The following is a 24,510-nucleotide window of genomic DNA, read 5'->3' on the forward strand; positions in this document are numbered from 1 at the left end:
GAGCCACCCAGGCACCCCCAAGTAGCATTATTTATAAGAATAATCAAGCTAGTATTTATGACAACTCTTAGTGTCACTAAACTTTATTTAAAGCAAAATATATGCAAAAACTTAATTATTCCATTAATTATCTAAGTTATTTTTCAAATATAATGTAGCCAAAGAGCAGTTTTTATAAAACAATTCTTATATTCATTTAAAGCCACATTGGCTTGTTCCAGAAAGACTGACCAATCCTGTTCTCAGACATGACAAGACCTCTTACTGCTTCAAGCCTTTGCAAACACTGTTCTTTCTGCCCAGAATGGTCTCCCTACCTTGTCCAGTAGGCAAATTCCCACTCTTCCTTCAAATTCCTGCAAGGGTATTCTCCTGTGAACTCCCCAGGCAGAGGCAGACATAAGCACTCATTCCTCGTCTACACAGTTCACTGTTCCCCTTCTCAACCTCCATTATGTACAGGTGCTGCTAAAGTAGTCTCCAATGATTATATATCTATCTTCCCTTAAGACTGACAGTTGCTCAAGGACAGAAACCATCTTTCCTTCCTTCCTTCCATTTTTTAGCGAGAGAGAGAAACAAAGTGTGAGAGCAAGCAGGGTATGAGGGGGTGCGAGGCAGAGGGAGAAGAAGAAAGACTCTTAAGCAAGCTGCACATCTAGCATGGAGCCCGACTTGGGGCTCGATCCTATGACCCCGAGGGTCACGACCTGGGCTGAAATCAAGAGTTGGAAGTTTAACAGACTGAGCCACCACAGGCGCCCCTGTGCATTTTCATCTATGTATTTACCAATCCCTAATGCAGAATCCAGGACAACATAGTTGGGATTTGTTACTTAAAACTTACCTAATACAAACCAGCAAATTACAAACATTTAAAACTTTTCCAGAGACCAGTAACATGTATTATTCTACTTTGACTAACTTCTAGTCTACCCTGTAACTCTAGTTTTCAGAAAGCCAGAATAAGAACTATTTTCTGAAGATCTCCATTAGACAACTAAACAAAACGCACAAAACACAGTGGTTGGGGTGCCTGGGTGGCTCAGTGGGTTAAGCCTCTGCCTTCAGCTCAGGTCATGATCTCAGGGTCCTGGGATCGAGCCCCGCATCGGGCTCTCTGCTCAGTGGGGAGCTTGCTTCCCCCTCTCTGCCCGCCTCTCTGCCTGCTTATGATTTCTCTCTCCATCAAATAAACAAATAAAATCTTTAAAAAATAAAACAAACAAAACAAAACAAAATGCTGTGGTGGGTAATGTGAGGGTTAAAAAATCAGGGCCCCCCATCTCACTGGGAATCTACAATAGAGGACAGACATGTTTTTAATTGTTTCAACATACTGTTCTGTAAGAACAATAGCAATAATAAGTGCTCTGGAAACTACAAAGTGGAAGGCTAATAACAGTGAAGCAGGCTGGAGAAGGGACTGACAGAACGTTTAAGCTGGATTTTAACAAATGGGTGCAAAGGTACATTATCAGTCAGGGAACAAACAGCAGTGAGCAAAAAGGTTCAGAAGTATAAGATAAATGCATATTTTATGTCTAAAAACTTACTACTACAGATAAAAGCAATCTGCAAGAAAATGTCATGGGAAGTCTTATCACAAGAATCAAAAAGCTTCAAAGAAAATAAATGCACTGCAAAATATCCTCCTGTCTCTTCTCCTAGCTAAAAAGTACTATATTCTTGGGGGTACCATCAGTTGCTATCACCCTATTAGATTAATTCATTCACTGAAAAGGGAAATCTCAATCATTAAAAGATAATTCTATTTTATACACTGACCACTAAGTAGCTTGATTTTTTTCATTTATTCTAAAAAATATATTGTCACATAGAGGGATACACACACAAAATAACACTAATAATAGCAGATGACACTACTCAGAGCCACATACTCAAGAAGTGCTTTCATATGTATTTGCTTATTTAATCCTTACAATGATCTTATGAGATAGGCATAATTATTAGCCTCATTTTATCAATGAGGAAACTCAGCCACAGAAAGATGAAATAAGTTGTTCAAGGTGACAAAGTAAGTGGCAAAACCAGATTCAGATCTTGCAGGCTGGCTCTAGTGTCTGGGCTCTTTATCTCTGTACACACACACACACACACACACACACACACACTTCTGTGTTAATTTAAATAATAGTGTACATATAATTTTGTGAATGGAAAACCACAAATTTTCTGTAACACCGATTAAAAAATTTTTTTAATGTGTTAAAATACATTTAACATAAAAATTACCATCTTAACTATTTTTAAGTGCAGAGTGCATAGTGTTAAGTACATTTACAATGTTGTGCAACCAATTTGTAGAACACTCTTTAATGCCTGGAAATTATTTTATTTAGTTCATGTACTATAATTATATTTTAATTCCATTTCTTCTGATTATCAAAGATGAATGTGTGCTTTTTCCTATTCTTATATGAAATTGATAATTAAGCTTATAAACTTGAATATATTAACATTTAACAATATCCTTTTCAAACATATTAGTTCTCATCTTGATTATTTTTTTGTCAGAGAATACTTTTTATACAAATTGGAGTTTTGAACAATGTATAGATACTTTAAATATAAATCTTATTATATTTAAACTCTGCTTAAAGCAGGGTATAATTATATTTTTATTTATATTTTTTTAAAGATTTTTATTTACTTATTTGACAGAGAGAGATCACAAGTAGGCAGAGAGGCAGGCAGAGAGAGGAGGAAGCAGGCTTCCTGCTGAGCAGAGAGCCCGATGTGGGCTCAATCCCAGGACCCCAGGATCATGACCTGAGCCGAAGGCAGAGGCTTTAACCCATTGAGCCACCCAGGCGCCCCAGGGTATAATTTTATATAGAGAAAAAATCCATGTCAATTAAAAGTCTTATCAAATTTAAACACTGGGTAAGACTAAACTTCAGTGTTGAAGACTGAGGGAGGCATGGGTAATAAAACTAAAAAGACACAAGGAAGTGATCAGTACAAAAACTGAGGTAATGAGTACTTTCGAGGGGAGGGAGAAGGTCATAATTCGATGCCCACATGGAGGAGGCTTCAGGGGTAGCTGTCAAAGTTTGACTTTTTTTAATCTGCATGGTGTTTTCAGGATGTTAGCTTTACAATAATTAAGCTACATATTTCTTTTGTGAGTATTTCTATCTCTGTACCATAAAAAAGTTAAAAGAAAAATGGTTTAGGTTGGGGCGCCCGGGTGGCTCAGTCGTTAAGTGTCTGCCTTTGGCTCAGGTCATGATCCCAGAGTTCTGGGATCCAGCCCCACATCAGGCTCTCTGCTCAGCAGGAACCCTGCTTCTCCCCCTTCCCCGGCTTGTGTTCCCTCTCTTGCTGTGTCTCTGTCAAATAATAAATAAAATCTTAAAAAAAAATAAAGGTTTAGGTTAATTCCCTTCTTTGAGTAGTTCGAAAATATTAAATATTGCTCTAGTAAAGAGAATACACAAATGGTCAAACATTACACTTATAAAATCAAGACATTCATAAAAAAAGTAAAGTAATATTATTTCCAAAGAGTTTTAATAATGTTCTAAAAATATCTATAAAGTAATTTTTACAAATAAAACAAAAATGAGGAAAGATTTGGATCAATTAAGAGAATATACACATGACAGTAAATCGTTTTTATGAGGACCAATAAATGATGAATTCATGTATAATCTTAAAATTAAGACTAAGTCTCTTTATAGCAATTAATTTAATGAACACAAAAACAGTATAACTTTTGACAAATGAAAGACAAAATTAAATTATTTATAAAAAACATTATGCACAAACATGACAAAGAGAGCCTGAGAGGTTGGGGTAAAGTACTAACCAGTTACTGCCAGCAGCTGTGAACCTCTCACCTCCATTTCCTCCCGATGAGACCTGTCTCTGTCTTCAAATTCACGTGTCCTTCTCCGAGCCTCTTCAAAGGCCTGTTGTGCTAATGCATCCTCCTGCTGTGGGAATACACGGAAAGGGTATTTTAATTTTGATTTAGAATAAAAACTTACAATTTGACAGTGTTTGCTTCTTGGAGGAAATGAACAGTTGAGTATTTCTCCAAATATGAAAACCATTTAAAAAAGGCTAATGTTGGAGCTACTTTTTTTTTTTTTAAGAATTTACTTATTTGACAGAGAGAAAGAGATCACAAGTAGGCAGAAAGGCAGGCAGAGAGAAAGGGGGAAGCAGGCTCCCCCCACCTCCCTCACCACCCCACTTCCCCCACCCCCGCCCAAACAGAGAGCACAACATAGGGCTCAATCCCAGGACCCTGAGATCATGACCTGAGCCGAAGGCAGAAGCTTAACCCACTGAGCCACCCAGGCGCCCCTGGAGCTATTTTTATTATTTTTAAAATTTTTATTATTTTTAAAGATTTTACTTATTTGACAGAGATCACAAGTAGGCAGAGAGGCAGGCAGAGAGAGAGAGAGGAGGAAGCAGGCTCCCTGCCGGGCAGAGAGCCCAATGCAGGGCTTGATCCCAGGACCCTGGGATCACCACCTGAGCGGAAGGCAGAGGCTTTAACCCACTGAGCCACCCAGCCGCGCCTGGAGCTACTTTTAAAAGAAAACTTGGGCAGTTCTTTCTGCCCACGGGTCCTGTCCCCATGCTTTAATAAAATTACCTTTTTGCAACGCCCCCAAATCAATGTTTTATATCACATTTTGGTAATAGTAACTGTGTTCAATCATATTCTAACAGCTGCACATGCTCTTCCTTTCCTTTACCTCATCCTATTCACCAAAATAAAATCGTGAACAAGTCAGTATTTAAACCACAGAGGTATACACTTCTATAATTTGGGTTTAAGACAGGCCAGGCCCTCTAATTAGGACACAAAAGCCAGAAATATAAAAAAGAGAATATTAACATAATTTATTATACAAATGTTAGAAACTGAATAGAAAGTAAATAAAAGTCCAAAGGATATTATCAAGAAAAAATATGTATAAGATATAACAAGTCTAGGGCATCTGGATGGCTCAGTGGGTTAAAGCCTCTGCCTTTGGCTCAGGTCATAATCCCAGAGTCCTGGGATCGAGCCCCGCATCGGGCTCTCTGCTCAGCGGGGAGCCTGCTTCCCTCTCTCTGCCTCTCTGCCTACTTGTGATTGCTCTCTGTCAAATAAATAAATAAAATCTTTTTTAAAAAAAATCTTAAAAAAAAAAAAAAAGATAGGGGCTCCTGGGTAGCTCCATGGGTTAAAGCCTCTGCCTTCAGCTCAGGTCATGATCCCAGGGTCCTGGGATGGAGCCCCCGCCCCCCCGCATCGCATCGCATGGGGCTCTCTGCTCAGCAGGGAGCCTGCTTCCCTTCCTGTCTCTGCCTGCCTCTCTGCCTACTTGTGATCTCTGTCAAATAAATAAATAAAATCTTATAAAACAAAAAAGATATAACAAGTCTATCCTAATCCTTTCCCAATAAATAAAGATCTACACATGAAGAAAATCCAGATACCTGAAACCCACTGCATCTAAGGGACAACCGATTTGAACTTTTTTACTCCCCTTTAGTTTCCATTTGCAGCACCACTCATTCATTTCTGCCGGCAATCTGAGACGTCTTTGACTCTTCACTCTCCTGTCTCCACAGAGCTCATCAACCACCAAGTCCTAGCCATACGATCTCCTAAATACTTTTGGAAACTTAATGTGTCCTTTATTTTCTACATTTCCCTGGTTCGGGCTTCTAAGATCACTTATTAAAATGACTGCAAAGATCTCTTAACCAGTCTCTTCCTGCTCCCCTTCTGTCATCCCCAATCTACCACATAGCCGTCAGAGCATGCCTGAGGCACAATCTAACCACAATACCCCCAACTTAAAAAAAGCTCTCTCGTGTCTATAGCACAGGATGCTCAACCTTTGCAGTCACACACTTCTTAATACCAGGATTTTTTTTATGGTACATTGGAAGAAACTAAAAGATAAAAATACCCCAAAGTCATCAATATTCACCTTCCTAGATTCACTGCAGCAAGCGGTGACCAGTAACTCAGTTCTAACCAATCTGATGGAAGCATAAGTCACCTAATGGGGCTTCTAAGGAAGTCATTTAAGAGACATTTCATCTTTTCTCCTTCCTATGAGCTGATGCTATGCCCAGAGATATAGCAGCCATCGTGCAAACACAACGGAGATGTAATCACACATTGAGCATAGCACAGTGGGAAGATGAGAAGACCCACAACCACTATAATGTAAGTGTGTGCTGCACCTATCTGGAACATACCTATACTGCTTGGTATTGTGTTTTGTGTGATGCATGTTTTATTTGTCACTATTAGTATGGCTGTTTAATACTTAAAATTGTCAATGACAAGATATCTGTAACTTAAATAAAACTGAAAGGTGTAAAAAAAAAAAAAAAAAAACAACCCCGAAAGGTGTAATCAAATTTCTATTCTTTGATGCATTTACCAGCTTTATGACACAGGGGAAGGCATTTCATTTCTCCATGCCTCAGTAAACTCACATGTAAAATGGGCATAGTAGTAATACCTACTTTGTAAGACTGCTGTAAAGATTAAATAACATATAAAACATGCTTAAGCATACCAACGGACAGCATCCAGTAAGTGCTATCGATTATTTTACAAGCATTTACAGGTATGTCAAATTTACACCTCTGACTAAATATCATTACACATTGCTACTGTATTCTCAGAATATACCATATGAGCTTGAGGTACCTGCAAAAGAACACTGTCCCCAAGTCCCAAGGGCTTTCCACTGTTTAGTTATCAACTGGAACACATTTACTGATAACAGGGTACTCCCGTCCTGTGCATTCAATCACTTTTTCATTCATTCTACAAATGTTTGAGTCTTTATTATGTCCAAGTCACTGTGCTAAGGTGCCATGGATACAATGTGAGGGGAACAATTGTGCTTCTTCTCACAGTCTCTGGTCTAGTGGGGCAGGGAGATGATGAACAAATAATTACAAAAATCAATATATAAATGTCAGGTGTAAGTACAGTAGAGGAATATTACATGATGAAATGAGAGCATATAACATGAAATGTGATCTAATTCCCTAAGGAAGTTATTAGCCACTAATGTATATTCTAGCAATGGTCACAGATTTTTATTTAATTACAAGAAAGAAGTAGTATTACTAATAGTTGTAGTAAAATAAGCCAAGAGAGATTTGGTAGCTCTCTGGTTTCTAACTCCAGCTTCTGTCTGAGTCCTTTCTAGCAAGAGGTGAAATGTATGTGCAGTGAACAGTCCGCACTTTAATTTTATTTATTTATTTACTTGTATACTTATTTAAAGATTTTATTTATTTATTTGACAGAGAGATCACAACTAGGCAGAGAGGCAGGCAGACGGGAAGGGGGAAGCAGGCTCCCTGCTGAGCAGAGAGCTGGATGCGGGGCTCAATCCCAGGACCCCGGGATCATGACCTGAGCGGAAGGCAGAGGCTTAACCCATTGAGCCACCCAGGCACCCCTGCACTTTAATTTTAAAGATGATTGGGAATGACCAGTGTTATTCTTTTTTTTTTTTTTTAAAGGTTTTATTTATTTATCTGACAGACAGAAATCACAAGCAGGCAGAGGCAGGCAGAGAGAGGAGGAAGCAGGCTCCCTGCCGAGCAGAGCCCAATTCGGGGCTTGATCCCAGGACCCCGGGATCATGACCTGAGCCGAAGGCAAAAGCCTTAACCCACTGAGCCATCCAGGTGCCCCGGCCAGTGTTATTCTTAACTAACACCTACCCCCTTCAAGAGCATCATAGAGGGAAACTCCTGATAAAATGACATACTCACCCGTAAAGTTTGCTCATAATGGCTAAGGACAACTCATTCTATCCAATCTCAGATGGCAGTGGGAGCAGCTGTTGACACTCTCGTCCCCATTAGCTACTTGTTACACTATGGTCTTAACCATGATCTGTCCAAAGGAGTCAGGTGGAGTCATCATAAAAGGTGGGTGTAGTGAAACCCACATGGCAAATAAAGGCTTTGCAGTCCTGTCACACAGCATATACAGAATATTCTCAACATTCTTGCTACAGTGATTTTGTCTTCATTGTATTGCCTAAATCTCTAACTATATTCATTTTACAGTTTAGTAATATCTTTGTGCAGCAGTGAATTTAAAAACTGGAAGTACAGGTTTAATGAAAAATTAAGAATCAAATTCATTCCAAGAAAGCTGATGATGGAACACGTAATTTGCATAAAATAACGACATTTACTATTCTCTGTGAAGACCAGAATGGTATCACTGATCACATGAAAACCAAAAGAAATAAAACTGCTGAAGAAGCATCAACTTCAAAGGCGACAATTTAACACGAGCAGCTGCAACCGGTACATTTAACATCACTCTGCAAAACACAACTTCATTTAAATCAAGTGATTTAATTCACTGACAAATGACAAATGATTCAAATCACATTATCATGCACATACAAAAAGCAAAGCTGTTTATGTGCTGATTTAATTAAAAAAAACTTGCCAACAGCAAAAGGGCATCAGTTTTACATCAGTGTCATCAGGTATGTTAAATAGGAAGTCTGTTAATTCAAATAATGGTTCCATTTTTCTAACTTGATCACAGAACCAAAATTAAATTTTGGTGTGTGTATATATATATGTATGTATTTATATTTATTTGAGAAAGAGATCACAAGTAGGCAAAGAGGCAGGCAGAGAGAGAGACGGGGAAGCAGGCTCCCTGCCAAGCAGAGACCCTAATGCGGGCCTCAGATCCCAGGACCCTGAAATCATGACCTGAGCTGAAGGCAGAAGCTTAACCCACTGAGCCACCCAGGCGCCACCCCTCCCATTAAGCTTTGTAAAGTTCATTACATTAAAGGTGTAATATCTTTTTTTTTTTTTAGGGTTTTATTTTTAAGTACTCTCTACACCAAACATGGGGTCTGAACTCACAATCCCAAAATCAACAGTTGGTGCTACACTGACTGAGCCAGCCAGGCCCCTGGAACATCTTTTTTTCTGACTGCCAAAGCAAATTAATTTAAAAAGTACAACAAGGAAGATAAAATTATTCGCTCTTATATTGATAATACAATTGCTGGTGGAGCACACACTGTATAAAGAGTAACATTCCCAGGATACCTGGGTGGCTCAGTTTACGGTCTTTTTTTTTTTTTTTTTTAAGATTTTATTTATTTATTTGACCGAGAGAGATCACAAATAGGCAGAGAGGGAGGCAGAGAAAGAGAGAAGCAGGCTCCAATGCAGGACTCAATCCCAGGACCCTGGGATCATGACCTGAGCTGAAGGCAGAGGCTTAACCCATTGAGCCACCCAGGCGCCCCAGTGTCTGACTCTCGATTTCAGTTCAGGTCATGATCTCAGGGTTGTGAGATCCAGCCCTAAGTCCAGTCCCGAGCTGGGCATGGAGCCTGCTTACAATTCTCTCTCCCTCTGCCCTTCTCCTCTCTCTTAAAAAAAAAAAAAAAGAAAAAAAGTAACATTCTCAGTGAATTTTTAAAAACAAACAGAGGGGCTCCTAGGTAGCTCAGTCAGTTGAGTCTCTGGCTCTTGGTTTTGGCTCAAGGTCATGATCTCCCAGTCGTGGGATCTGAATTGAGCCCATCTTGGGCTCTGCGCTCAGCAAGGAGTCTGTTTGGGATTCTCTTTCTCTCCCTCAGACCCTTCCCCCATCCTCATGCACATGGGCAATCTCTCTCTCAAATAAATAAGTAAGTAAGTAAGTAAATAAATAAATAAATATCTTTTAAAAACTATGAAATAGAAATTTACTAGGAAGAAGATGTAGCATATGTAATTCATAACTATATCCAAAGAAGATAGTCTGCCAATCATTTAGAAGTAACAGTTGCATAAATTAGAAATTTGTGTATCTACAAAGTAACAGAACTGTAGAATGTGATAAAGCTGATGTTGAATATAAAAAATTCATCAGAACAGTAAACCCACATCTTGAATTCTTTGAGCAGTGACTCTGAAATCAACACAGGTCCTTCACTGGCACTGACCTTTTTATGATAAATGAGTATTCAGTTACACCTCGTTCAAAATTTGCTGGAAATCTCTGATGAAAGTATCCAATGCTGCAGTGTCAAAAATTTGATTTTCAAGCTTTTAGAGAGTTACAATTATTGAAAACCAAGAGCATAAAGACAACCCTGAATTTTATTCCTACAAATTACAGAAAATAAATTGAATGATGAAAATATAATCAGTAAACATGATTTAATTATTTCTACAATTATACTCAGAATTATATTCATTTGTGGTAAACTTTTAAAACATTTTATTATTGTCATACATTATATATACAAAAGAGTATAATACTTATATTAAGGCTTTCCTGTCCAATATGGTAGCAACTAGCCACATGTGACTACTGCACACTTGAAATGTAGCTAATCTGTGGGCGCCTGTGTAGCTCAGCTGGTTAAGCATCCTACTCTTGGTTTCGGCTCAGGTCATGATCTAGGGTCATGAGATCAAGCCCCACATTGGCATCTTCACTCAGCAGAGAGTCTGCTTGAGGATTCTCTCCCTCTGACCCTCCTCCCCTGTTTGCACTCTCTTTCTCAAATAAATCAATCTTAAAAAAAAAAAAAAAAAAAAAAAAAAAGGAACGTAGCTAGCCTGAGTCTGTACATGGAAAATACACACTGGATTTCAAGTACTTGTTACAAAGAAAAAAAAATGTGAAACATCTCAGTAAATTTTTATATTAATTTTATGTTCAAGTATGATATTTTAGATATACTGGGTTAAACAAAATATAATATAAAATTTAAATACAATTGCTTCTTTTTATTTTTCTAATGTGGCTTCTAGAAAAACTTCAATTATATTATGTGGTTCACATCTGAATTCTACAGGGCAGCACTGTCCTAAATTACAGTTTGATGAATTTCCACAAACTGAACTTTCCATGTAACTAGAATCCATAGGGAGAAACAGAACAGTAATAGCATCTCACAAGTCTCCTTCTGCTCCATTCCACTACGTAGCCTCCTCTCTCCAGGATAAGCCATTATCCTTATTTCTAAAAACGTATTAGTTTTGCCCATTTCTGTACTTTCAGATGAATGGATTCATATAGCATGTGCTTTTTGGATATACTCAAAATATTTGTGAAATCCATCCTTACTGGTGCGCTAGTTGTAGTTGTTCATTATCACTGCATTTCTTTGTGAATGAGCAGTTTATTCATTCTACTGTTAACTGGCACTTGAGCAGTTTGCAGTTTCTATTACTAGTGCTGCTACAAGTCCAGTACATATCTCTTAATGAATTTTGTATTCAATCCCTTTGCACACCATGATTTAGACTACAACTGCTGGATCACAGGTATATGTAATTTGCAGTTTTAGTATGTATTGCCAGTTTTCCAATTGTTACGTCAATTTGACATAACCAACACACCACCTATTGTTCCATATCCTTGCCAACACTAGTCAGAAGTACTCTGAATGAAGGCAAAAAGACAATACTGGTGAAAATACTTCAGCTGAAATACTCACAAACTTTAATTAAAATGGAATTGTGACCATATTGTTTATCTCTTAGCTTACCAGGTACCAGATACCTCAGTATCTGTTAAAGAATACTGTCCTCATACAGCAGACAGAGAAAACAAACAAGCTCTCTTGTGTATCTCTTCTTATCAGGACACTAATCCTATCATATCCGGGCCCCACTCTTATGACCCTCATTTAACCTTAGTTACCCCCCATAAAGGTCCTATCTCCAAATACAGTCACATTGGGGGGTTGAGGCTTTAACATATGAATTTTGGGGGAACACAAATATTCAGCCCATAACAGATGTAAGCAGTGGAGTTAGGATTCATAATTGTATGACAATGAAGCCCCCATTCCTAACTTGTACATATCTGACAGATGATTTTGGGATAGGGAAGGTTATACAGAAGTGCTCACTGCTGATTCAACGTTTGGGGTCTCCTGCTTTAAAATTTTTACACTGTGTAAGACCTGTTATTCTATTAGTTTATAATCACAACAGATGGTACTAACTTTGTAATGACAAAGCTCAGTTTATAGACTGGGGAAACAAGACTTGGAAAATTCTAAGTATGGAAGATACAATGGATTAAACTTAAAACTTTATCATTTTCACAAAATACTTCAGTTTTAGAAATCAATTAAGTCTGAAATTTTACCTTATGTAAATGTGATCTGCCATATCACTTCTTACAGAAACAGCCTTCTAAATTGAGGATGGATTATTTACTATTTTTCTGAAAGAGTTGGTAACTCCTTATCTCTGTAGAAGTCAAGATAGCAGGGATTCTTCCTTCCTTTCTTTCTTTTTTTTTTTTAATATTGGGTGCCTGGGTGGCTCAGTGATTTAAGGCCTCTGCCTTCGGCTCAGGTCATGATCTCAGGGTCCTGGGATCAAGCCCCACATCGGGCTCTAGCCCCACATTGGGCTCTCCGCTCAGCAGGGAGCCTGCTTCCTCCTCTCTCTCTCTGCCTGCCTCTCTGCCTACTTGTGATCTCTGTCAAATAAATAAATAAAATTAAAAAAAAAAAAAAAGATTTGACAGGGAGAGACACAGTGAGAGAGGGAACAGAAGCAGGAGGAGTGGGAGAGGGAGAAGCCAGGCTTCCTGCCGAGCAGGGAGCCTGATGCAGGGCTTGACCCCAGGATCCTGGGATCAGGACCTGAACCGAAGGCAGATGCTTTACCTCTGAGCCACCCAGGTGCCCCAACAGGGATTCTTTCTTAAGAATTTTAATTCTGTTCCGTATTTATTTATTACTTATTTTTAAAGTAATCTCTATACCTAACATGGGGCTTGAACTCACAACCCCAAGATCAAGAGTCACATGTTCTACCAACTGAGCCAGCCAGGCACCCAAGAATTTTAATTTTGAATTTTAATTTTTTACTAGGAAGGTTCTGGGTTCTGATCCTCAGTAAGAAAATTCTCACATTTCTATATATGGAGAGCATAGGAAAAGACAACAGAAAGAAACAACAAAAAAAGAACTCCTTTTTATTCTTGTCATTATTTTAACTTTATTAAAAGAATTAATATAAAACAATCCAAAGAAATCAACATCTACTAATAATCGGATATTTTTACGTGTTTTTTTTAGCATTTTGAATGTCACTGTCATCCCTCTACCTTCTGGCTTGCACAATTTCAAAAGACAAGTCAGTTGTTAATCTTATGGCTCCCTTTCATGTGTTGAGTCCTTTTTAATTCTGCTTTTGAGATTCTTTTTCAGAATTTGACTGTGATGCATCTAGGTGTAGATTTCTTTGTTTTTAATACAACTTGAAGTTCACCGAACTTCTTAGATATGGAAATGAATATTTTTCAGGGCGCCTGGGTGGTTCAGTGGGTTAAAGCCTCTGCCTTCGGCTCAGGTCATGATCTCAGGGTCCTGGGATCGAGCCCCGCATCAGGCTCTCTGCTCATTGGGGAGCCTGCTTCCCCCTCTCTCTCTGCCTGCCTCTCTGCCTACTTGTGATCTCTCTCTGTCAAATAAATAAAATCTTAAAAAAAAAAAAGAATATTTTTCAAACAATTTGGATATTTTCACCAGTTATTTCTTTCTCTCTCCCTTTTTTTCTTAAAAAGATTATTTATTTATTTATTTGTCAGAGAGAGCAGGAGCACAGAGAGCTGCAAGCAGAACAGGCAGAGCGAGAAACAGGCTCCCTGCTGAGCAAGGAGCCCCATGTGGGACTCGATCCCAGGACCCTGGGATCATGACCTGAGCTGAAGGCAGATGCTTAACCAAATGAGCCACCCAGGTATCCCATACCAGTTATTATTTCTTAAACTGCCTCCTCCTCCTTCTGGAACTTACATCACATATACATATTGGTAGGCACGCTGCTGTTCCATAGTATCTGAGACTCTTTGCTTTTCTTTTTGTTCTTCCGACTGGATAATTTCTATTAATCTATGTTCAAAGTCACTACTTCTTTCTTCTGCCAGCTCAAATCTGCTGTTGAGTCATCTCCCTATTGATATTCTCCATTTGGTAAGTCATTGCCATCATAATTCTCCTTTAATTATTTAAAGGAAGAATTTTCCTATAATTCTTTGAACTGATAAATAATTGCTTTTAGGGCTTTGTCACTAAGAACAAACAACTGGGGTCCCCCAAAGGTAGCTTTTTTTTTTTTTTAAAGTTTATTTATCTGACAGAGAGAGCATAAGCAGGGGGAGCAGCAGGCACAGGGAGAGGGAGTAGCAGACTCCCTGCTGAGCAGAGAGCCCAGCGTAGAGCTCAAAGGACTCTAGGATCATGACTTGAGCTGAAGGCAGCCACTTAACCAACTGAGCCACCCAGGTCCCCTGAAAATGGAACATTTTAGATAATATGCTATAGCAATTCTGAATTCTGACTCCTGACTCCACTGTGTTGTTGCTATTTTTATCTGTTTAGTGCGTTACCTGGACTTTTTTTTTTTTTTTTAACCTGGTCTAATTCTGTAGAATTTGTATCCCCAGTAATGTTTAGCTCTGGTGTCATTGCTTAGTTTTGTTTTGTTTTGTTTTCTTCTTAGGCCTAACTTACTAGGGGGTTGACCTGGGTTAGCCTAACTTAATGATCAGGCAATGACTGTTCAGGGGTTTTGCTTAAACACCTTGAGCCAACAGGCTTCTGTCTTTTGTCACTGGATCTGTGTGCAGCTTCAATACTTCCAAAGTGCAGGGAGTTCATCACTCTACGTACCCTATGTACACTAGTAGCTTGCAAGGGCCCACTTTGTTCTCTTCTGAATGGGTGCTGCCTCACACATGCACATAGTCTTCTGAACCATGAGAAGTATGTGTGATTTTATTAGGGCCCACTTTAGTGGCCCGTTTCCCTAGATCTCTGATAAATTTCTGGCTAGTCTGCCATTTGGTTGCTTCCCACAACATCTGCCTTCTTAGAAGGTTTGCCAGAAACCTCTATTGTTTTTGATACCATCCCTGGGCATGGATTTTTTTCAAATGCTGCTCTAAATAAAGTCAGCTCCTTCTGATAGGACGGCAGAGCTGCCAGTCTTCATGGCTTGCCCTGCCTGCCTTGCCTGAGAGACCACAGAGATGAGGGAAGGAATGGAAGCACTCACTACTAAAACACCACAGAGTGGGGTGCCTGGGTGGCTCAGTGGGTTAAAGCCTCTGCCTTCAGCTCAGGTCATGATCCCAGGGTCCTGGGATCGAGCCCCGCATCAGGCTCTCTGCTCCACAGGGAGCCTGCTTCTCCCCACTCCCTGCACCCACCTAACTCTCTGCCTACTTGTGATCTCTCTCTGTCAAATAAATAAATAAAATCTTAAAAAATAAATTAATTAAAAATAAAATATCACAGACTATCAGGTCCTTACTGAAATTCAATAGCTTTGTTTGAATAAATGCCTCTCAATGTATGGCCTTTGGTTAATTTCCAGAGACCTTAATTTTTTTTTTCTTAAACAATTTTGTCCACTTTAATCATTGCTTTTTGGGGAGATGATTTGCCAAACTCCTCCCCCTGAGCCACTCCAGAAATTCTGTATTTCATTTTGAATTGTTTTTTCCCCCTGATAATGTTCTAAAGGTCAAGAACAAATATTAAACAGAACCATGTACTGGACTTGGAAGTGCCCCACTGAGCAGATAGGAATAATCCAATGAAATTTAGAACCACTGAAGGAAAAACGTCCCCAAACCAGAACCAAAATGGGTCTCAACATCTATCTTCAGAATTCTTCACTACTATTGAACATGACTTGTTATACTTACTGTTAAAGATGGGGTAAAACAGATACACAGATGAAGGCAAGATTAGCGGTACAGAAAGGGACCGTGCTCAGTGGAGCCTGACGTCACCCTACCTGGGCTCGCTCCTCATCAAACTCCAAGCAGCCCATACCATCCAGTCTCTGGAGATCAATCCAGCCTTTCCAGATAACACAGACTCCATTCAGAATCATGGGAGCCTTCAAATATACCTAAGACACAGAAAAAAAGGACAAAAACCAATGATAAGCCATCACACACATAAGAAATGAAGTATAAGCTTACTAAGGAAACCTGTGGTTTTCCTAGGGGGAAAAAATGAATACAATTATAAAGTTAAGAATTGTAGGGGCATGTGGGTGGCTCAGTCAGTTGAGCATCCAACTCTTGGTTCTGGCTCAGATAATGATTTCAGAGTTGTGGGATTGAGCAGTATGTCAGGCTCCAGGCTCAGAAGACAATCTGCTTTGGATTCTCTTTCTCCCCCTCCGCCCCTCCCTCTCACTTGCTCACGCTCTCGTTCTCTAAAATAAATAAATCTTTAAAAAAAATACTTTATTTCTTATCACAATTCTTTCAAATTGTTTTCTAAGATTTTATTTATTTCTTTATTTGAGAGAGTGAGAGAGAGACAGAAAGAGCATAAGCTGGGGGAATGCAGAGGGACAAGCAGACTCCCCAGTGGGCAGGGAGCCTGCCATGGGACTTGATCCCAGGACCCTAAGATCATGACCTGAACTGAAGGTAGATGCTTAACCAACTGAGCCATCCAGATGCCCCTCAAATTAGCTTAAAAAAAAAAAAAAAGTTATGCAGATTTTGTAAAAAGTGTAGTAAAATGATACTTGAAGTAGGTTCTTCCAGCTGAAGCTAGGACAATCAGGTACTTTCCCTTGATTTTAGAACCTTGGGTAAAAAGCTATAAAGATGGAAAACTGGAATTCACCAGCCCCTAAAGAAAGCACACACAGTTTCCCTCTACTTTGGATCCCCACTTTGAATCAGGGTCAGGTTCCTCATAGTTCCCTTCAGTTTTATAAGCTCCATGATAGCTTCCCATGAAGTAATTCTGCTTTCTTCTTTTTTTTACTTCAGTTGGCCAGAGTTGATTTCTACTGCTTTTAACCAAAAAAATATAAGTGATACAACATTTGTCAAATAAATATAAATAATTCTAAAGCAAAAGTCACTTTAGGTATAATTCCTAATTTCAGACCAGTTTCATTTTCAATCACCAAATTTCCATAGTGCCTGAAAATATAACTGTTCTCAAGAGCCATTAAGGATCCATCAAGGAAGGAAAGGTGCAAATGCTATCACAGGATGAAAGTTTTATTATGATACAGTAAGAAATATAAGAAATTTATCACAATTCCTAAGGTCCCCACTTTCCTAATACTACACTATCCTAATAGTAACTTTAGGAAAAAAGGTCTTCTCGACCTCATTTAACATGGACTTCAGGATAAAAACCAGCACAGATTCTTATCATTTAATGCCTTAATAAGATTTTTTAAATGCAGAGAAAGCAGGACTTCCATGATTTTTCAAAACTCCAGGTTATCAATTGTATCTTTATGAATAAAGTTCTTCATTTGTATCAAATATATTTTATTTCGATAATCCAAGAGCTTCTGTGAGCTAAAATTAGCATTATTTATTACTGTAATTATATAAAATTGGTTAAGACAGTCTTCACTTTTAGGAAAAAGCTGGAAGCATCACCTTTTTCTTTATTCAATTCAGCAGTTTCTTCAACAATCTTGGGGCATTCTTGTTTTTCAAGAGGTTTAATAAGAATAACTGACTGTCAATAATTGTAAATATGCTCAAAAACGACAACTGAGACACCTGTAAAATAAAACCTACAAGATTTATGCCATCTTAATACACATTTTTGTCATTCCCCTCTACTACTAAACACAGCTTTTTTTCTTGGTTAAAGGCTCCAGGCTGAACTAATTTCTATTTATAATGGGAAAAAAGCCCAAAACATAAGGTTCCATTTCTCCTCCCATTTGGACCAAGGGAAACAGTCTACAGTTACAGCTGAAACCGTTTAACCACACATTTCCTTTTGTTCTGATAAGTGCTCATTCTCTTCCACATTGTAAATTTAAAACTCCACTAATATGTACCTCATCAAACAAGTGACTAAGACGATCTCATTTTCAACACCTCACAAAACCTAAAAACAATATCCCTGCTCACCATCTATCAATATAAGTCCATTTAACACATCTTGTAATCAAGATCTCCACCTACTCTTTCTAGAAGGGGTAGGGTGCCATACAGTGAGGGTGTAACATTTCACCTACCAAGTACTTCATTAGTTTAAATTCTCACACTAATCATGAAGAGACTTCTTCTATTCTACCTTCAAGATCAGATTCTACGTTCTTCATCAGGAATTTATATCTTTGAGGGTCAATGATTCCATAATCCAGTTTATTCATATTAATTCTATAGTCAAAAATATTTTCCTTATGAAATTACTGAATTTTTTTAAAGCCCATTTATTACTTCTTTATAAAAGTTCCCTCATGACAAAGAAAGCCAATAATCTGGGTTTTTCTTTTTTTTTTAAGATTTTATTTATTTATTTGACAGAGAAAGAGAGAGAGAGGGAGAGAGAAAGTGCACAAGCAGGGGGAGTGGCAGGCAGAGGGAGAGGAAGAAGCAGGATCCCTACCAAGCAGGGAGCCCGATGTGGGGCTCAGTCTCAGGACCCTGGGATCATGACCTGAGCCGAAGGCAGATGCTTAACTGACTGAGGCACCCAGGCACCACAACCACTTATCTGTTTTGGGAAATTCCTAAATGGATTCAGAAAGTGATTACAATTCTTAGTCAAGGCTTATGCCTGGAATCATATGTAAAATAATATTTAGATGATCCTGGTGGTTTATTTAGATGTTCACCTTCAAATAAATAGTTTTATATGTAGATCTTCAAATGTTTGGCGCTTTCATACATTCATGAATACCTAACCTCAAAGTATGAAGAAAATAAAATTCTGTCTCATAACAGTTTGCCATTTTGTAATTTAAAAATGCCATTTAAACATTAAAGTACCTTCACTGAAAATAATGATGACTTATTTCCAACAGTGAAAAGAAAATATATTACTAGAATGTGACCTCAGGATTAAACCCATTGCCCTGGAATAATTAAACATTTTATACAAAATGTATTCCATAAAGTCTTTAAAGGTGTTACACAGATTCAGCTAATCACACACAAAAACAACAAAATAGCCTGCTTATCTTTCCAAAAGTAAAGTGTCTGAGAATGTGAAACTTCACACAAAGTGAAAAGTGAATATAGCACCACATTCTGTGTTTTCTTGGGGGAAATAAGGTAATAGTATTACATAATTTTTAATCACATCAAGTTCTTATTATCACTAAGTGCTAGGTTCTATTCAGTCCAAATGATACATAATAGCACCTTATTCTCACATTCTGTATCCCTAAGTACCTCATCACTGTGGCAGCAGAGCTTCAGCAAGAAGCTGAAGTATGTAGGGGCGCCTGGGTGGTTCAGTGGGTTAAAGCCTCTGCCTTCGGCTCAGGTCATGATCCCAGGGTCCTAAGATCGAGCCCCAAATCGGGCTCTCTGCTCAGCAGGGGGCCTGCTTCCTCCACTCTCTCTGCCTGCCTTTCTGCCTACTTGTGATCTCTGTCAAATAAATAAATAAAATCTTAAAAAAAAAAAAAAGAACACGTATGTACTGCCAACTGGGGCATTATCTACATACTGGGATACAATTCAGATATAAAAAGTAATAAATCGGGGCGCCTGGGTGGCTCAGTGGGTTAAAGCCTCTGCCTTCGGCTCAGGTCATGATCCCAGGGTCCTGGGATGGAGCCCCGCATCGGGCTCTCTGCTCAGCGGGGAGCCTGCTTCCTCCTCTCTCTCTCTCTGCCTGCCTCTCTGCCTACCTGTGATCTCTGTCAAATAAATAAATAAAATCTTAAAAAATAATAAATAAATAAAATAAAAATAAAAAGTAATAAATAGGAGCGCCTGGGTAGCTCAGGCGTTGGGCATCTGCCTTTAGCTCAGGTCATGATCCCAGGGTCCCGGAATCATGCCCCACATTGGACTCCCTGCTTGGCAGGAAGCCTGCTTCTCTCTCTCCCACTCCCCCTGCTTGTGTTCCCTCTCTCAGTGTGTCTCTCTCTGTCAAATAAATGAATAAAAATCTTAAAAAAGGAAAAAGGAATAAATACTGATACATGGTACATGGATGAATCTTAAAAACATCATGTTAACTGAAAAGAAACCAGGAAAAGGCCACATATTACAGGATTCCATTTATTTGAAATGTCCAGAACAGGCAAATACAGAGAGAAAAAGAAGCGAGAATAGTGACTGCCAAGGCCTGGGGGCAAGGGGGCAATGAGTGATTGCTAATGGTACAGGATTTCTTTTGGGGGTGATGAAAATGTTTTGGAATTCAGGAGTGGTAATGGTTGCACAACCCTGTGAATATGCTAAAAATCCTGGAATTGTACACTCTAAAAACATGAATTTTATGGCATATGAATTTCACCTCAATAAAGTTATTATAGGTGATAGGTGTTACACAGGTGATATCTATAAGATACAGAAATCAATTTTTGAGTAGGCAGTTGCATATGGGATTCTAGCACTCTGAGAAGATATGGGCTGATGATGCAAATCTGGCAGCCACCAATAATACAGTGGTATTTAAATCCAAGAGAGAGGAAGAGATTCCTCCCAAGCAGTAAGTAGAAGGAGAAAGGAAGAGGGCCCAGGAAGAACTGTGAGGAAATCCAACCTTTATATGCTGGGTAGAAGAAAAGAACCCAGCAAAGCCAGCCAGCTATGAATTATCAGTGAGTAGAGAGAAAAACATTAAGGAACCTAGTGGCTAAAGGTTAAGTTATAGGCCCCCAAGTAAAAATTTCCCCTTGCACTGGATTCATCAGATAGCTAAGTATTGTGTTACAAGATCTTACGTCACTCTTAACTTTTAGCAATGCTTTTATTTAAGGTAGGAGCTAACTGGAGTTCAAAGAACCTATGGGACTTTGGGTTTATGGCTAAGTTCCAAAAAGACTAGAAACATCTTGAAATTCTATGTAAGAATGTATGTGTTTGAGCGCATGTGCATTTTTCTACAGAAGTTCACCACTTTCATCAGATTCTCAAAAGGGGGTACAAAGCAAAAACGATTCAATCGTGACAGTAAAAACTTCATTCTTCCTCTTCCCTCAGAGGCAGCAAGATCTTTGTAGCACAGAGCCTGTGAGATGATAAATTCCCTTCACTTAGTAAATGGGCCAAATTTCCTAAATAGGTAAAAATTTGTTAACCTGTGTTTTGAAATGTAAATGTCAGAGAAAGGGTATGAGAACCCAGCCTTCTCATTTACCGACGTGCACGAAAGAGTTCTATCTCTGAGAGTCTGGAGTCTACTTATTCCGAGAATATCTAAATTTGGAATAAGAAGTGGCATCCTCAAGGGGCGCCTGGGTGGCTCAGTCAGTTAAGCCTCTGCCTTCAGCTCAAGTCATGATCTCAGGGTCCTGGGATAGAGCCCCACATCCGGCTCCCCGCTCAGCAGGAAGCATACTTCTCCCTCTCCCACTCCCCCTGCTTGTGTTCCCTTTCTCTCTGTCAAATAAATAAATAAATTAAAATCTTAAAAAAAAAAAAGGGAAGTGGCACCCTCGATTGCCCTTTCTTCTACAATACTACATATTTATAGAAGTTTAGTGTTTCTAGCACCTAGGTAGCTGTGCTGATAATAGAAATTGAGGCTACAACGGAACAGCAGAAAGAGCTACCTTTTCTAGGTGACTTTAAAGAAAATAATTTTAAGATAATTAAAATAGAAAAACAGATTTGCAAACAACATTCCCATGCACAGGAGTGCTAAGCCATAAAATCAATAGACAGAAACTAAGTATCAAAGCTCTTAACAAAAACCGAAACAGATACTTCACCCTCAAAAACCCATTTTGATTGGAAAGAATATTTCACTTCTCCGTAGTAAATTGCTAGAGCTTAAACAGTTATGACTCGTACCTAGAAACTGAGTTATTAGAGAAAATAGTTGAGGGAATAACCAGCCTCTTAAGTCCTCAGTAAATATTTGAATAATGATTAATAGAAGAGGAGAAATAGAGGGGGAATTTAGAAATGGTTTCTTGTAGCTTCCCTCTAATCTCAATTTGAAAAGATCCACTTTATTTAACAAATGTTTACTACCTATCATTTTGTATAAGTTATTATCATCCAGGGCAGTGGGACTTTTAGGAATTTTAAAGAGGTGTACATCCTACCACCCAAAGACTCCCACATCAGTTAACAGTCTTTAATAAGGGCTGAATACACAAAAAGAGAACTGTAAGAATTAAAATCAAATTCACCCCTTACATATAAGTAGGATTCATTTAACTTTGAAGGTTCGTGGAATATATCAAGGATAGTAAAATTTTAAGAAGTCTGAATCCATCAGCTTTCCAACATCCTTTTAAAGACTGCAGTTCAGGGGTGCCTGGGTGGCTCAGTGGGTTAAGCCTTCAACTCGGGTCATGATCTCAGGGTCCCGGATTGAGCCCTGCATCCAGCTCTCCGCTCAGCAAGGAGCCTGCTTCCCCCGCCCCACTCCACCTGCCTCTGTGCCTACTTGTGATCTCTCTCTGCCAAATAAATAAAATCTTAAAAAAAAAAAAAAAGACTGCAGTTCTAATAAACTTGCATATAAATGACTGAAGATTATCTACCTGAAAAATCCGAGATACTCGGGGAACCTGGGTGGCTCAGTGGGTTAAGCCTCTGCCTTTGGCTCAGGTCATGATCTCAGGGTCCTGGGATCGAGCCCCACATCAGGTTCTCTGCTCAGCAGGGAGCCTGCTTCCCCACCCCGCCTCTCTGCCTGCCTCTCTGTCTGCCTCTCTGCCTCTCTGCATTACTTGTGATCTCTGTCAAATAAATAAATAAAATCTTAAAAAAAAAAAAATCCGAAATACTCAACTGAAAAACTAAATGAAATAATGAATTCAGCCAAGTGACTTGTTATAAAAATATACAAAACCCAACAACTTTCTTATATTACAATAGCAACTCTTTGGAAAGTAAGATGGAAAAAAAAGCTATTTTAAAATAGCAATAGAAGTATCAACTAAGAATGAATTTTGTTTTCTGGGTTTTTTTAAAAGATTTTATTTATTTAAAAAAAAAAAAAAAAAGACAGAGACAGCAAGAGAGGGAACACAAACAGGGGGAGTGGGAGAGGGAGAAGCAGCAAGCTTCCAGTCAAGCAGGGAGCCCCACACAGGGCTCGATCCCAGGACCCTGGGATCATGACCTGAGCCGAAGGCAGACACCTAACGACTGAGCCACCCAGGCGCCCCTACAAGTCCTTAATAAATGAAAAAGACAACATTTCAAATCAATGGTAAAAGAATATTTAGCCAGTGGAAATGAGAAAACTGGCTAACCATTTGGAAAAAAATGAGTTAAGGGGTGCCTGGGTGGCTTAGTTCAATGTCATGATCCTGGGATCCTAGGATTGAGCCCCATGTTGGGCTCCCTGCTCAGCAGGGAGTCTCCTCTTTCTGCCCTCACTTTTGTGTATTTTAAAACAGGGGTGCTTGGGTAGCTCAGTGGGTTAAAGCCTCTGCCTTCGGTTCAGGTCATGATCCCAGGGTCCTGGGATCGAGCCCTGCATCGGGCTCTCTCCTCGGCGGGATCTCCATTTTCCCAGCACTGTTTGTTGAAAAGACTGTTCTTTCTCCATTGAATGGTCTTCACACCCTTGTCAGAAATCATTTGACCATATGCAGGAGGGTTTATATGTAAGGAATTGGAGGCTTATTATCAAATTTAAATAATTTGTATCAGACACGTTGATGGAGCAGTATTTAAACACAGGTTTAATCTGATTCCAAAGCACATTTTTTCACTCTTCCTGTACTGTCTTGGGGCTAAGAATAGTGATAATATTCCTTTATTTTTATTTTATTTTATTTTATTTTATTTAAAGATTTTATTTACTTATTTGACAGAGAGATCACAGTAGACAGAGGCAGGCAGAGAGAGAGAGAGAGGGAAGCAGGCTCCCCGCTGAGCAGAGAGCCCAATGCGGGACTTGATCCCAGAACCCCGAGATCATGACCTGAGCTGAAGGCAGCGGCTTAACCCACTGAGCCACCCAGGTGCCCCTATTCCTTTGTTTTAAAAAATAATTACAGTTGGCTCAGTAGAGCATGTGACTCTTGATCTCGGGGTTGTGAGTTCAAGCCCCACATTGGGGATAGAGCTAATTTAAAATATAAATACATTATGGGGTGCCTAGAGGGCTCAGTTGTTGAGTGTCTGCCTTTAGCTTGGGTCATGAACCCAGGGTCCTGGGATTGAGCCCTGCGCTTGGGCTCCCTGCTTGATGGGAGGCCTGCTTTTCCCTCTCCCACTCCCCCTGCTGTGTTCCCTCTCTGACTGTGTCTCTCTCTGTCAAATAAATAAAATCTTTAAAAATAAATAAATACATTAATTAATTTAAAAAAGAAAATAATTACAGTTGATTCTCATTATTTATGGTAGTTATCTTCTATAAAGTGGGTGCAGACACTGAATTAGTATTGAACAGTTTGTACCAGAGATGTCACAGAGTTACGTTCCTGCAAGCCCCTGGTCACAACATATTCCTCAGTCACCCAATATCTAATCTTGTTTTATGTGTGTTTCTGTTTAAGGACAACTTGTTTAATATTTATTATTGATTCGTTAACATTGAACAC

At 39.1% G+C, this 24,510-nt stretch overlaps 1 protein-coding gene across 2 annotated transcripts in view; it reads right to left on the reverse strand.

Annotated features, from left to right (window-relative positions):
* The window catches only part of CBFB (core-binding factor subunit beta), a 60,889-nt gene that overhangs the window by 12,122 nt on the left and 24,257 nt on the right, over positions 1-24,510 (reverse strand). The window contains exons 4-5 of one of the 2 annotated variants that reach the window (XM_032854270.1): positions 15,829-15,945; positions 3,867-3,962 (exon numbers count right to left, since the gene is read on the reverse strand). In XM_032854270.1, the coding sequence (XP_032710161.1) occupies positions 3,867-3,962; positions 15,829-15,945 (213 nt within the window). Of the gene's footprint in view, positions 1-3,835; positions 3,963-15,828; positions 15,946-24,510 lie in introns of both variants that reach the window. The other variant, XM_032854271.1, reaches the window with a different exon arrangement.

The sequence above is a fragment of the Lontra canadensis genome, unplaced genomic scaffold (assembly GCF_010015895.1).
Source record: "Lontra canadensis isolate GAN:19392208 unplaced genomic scaffold, GSC_riverotter_1.0 scaffold8, whole genome shotgun sequence".
NCBI classification, from domain to species: Eukaryota; Metazoa; Chordata; class Mammalia; order Carnivora; family Mustelidae; genus Lontra; species Lontra canadensis.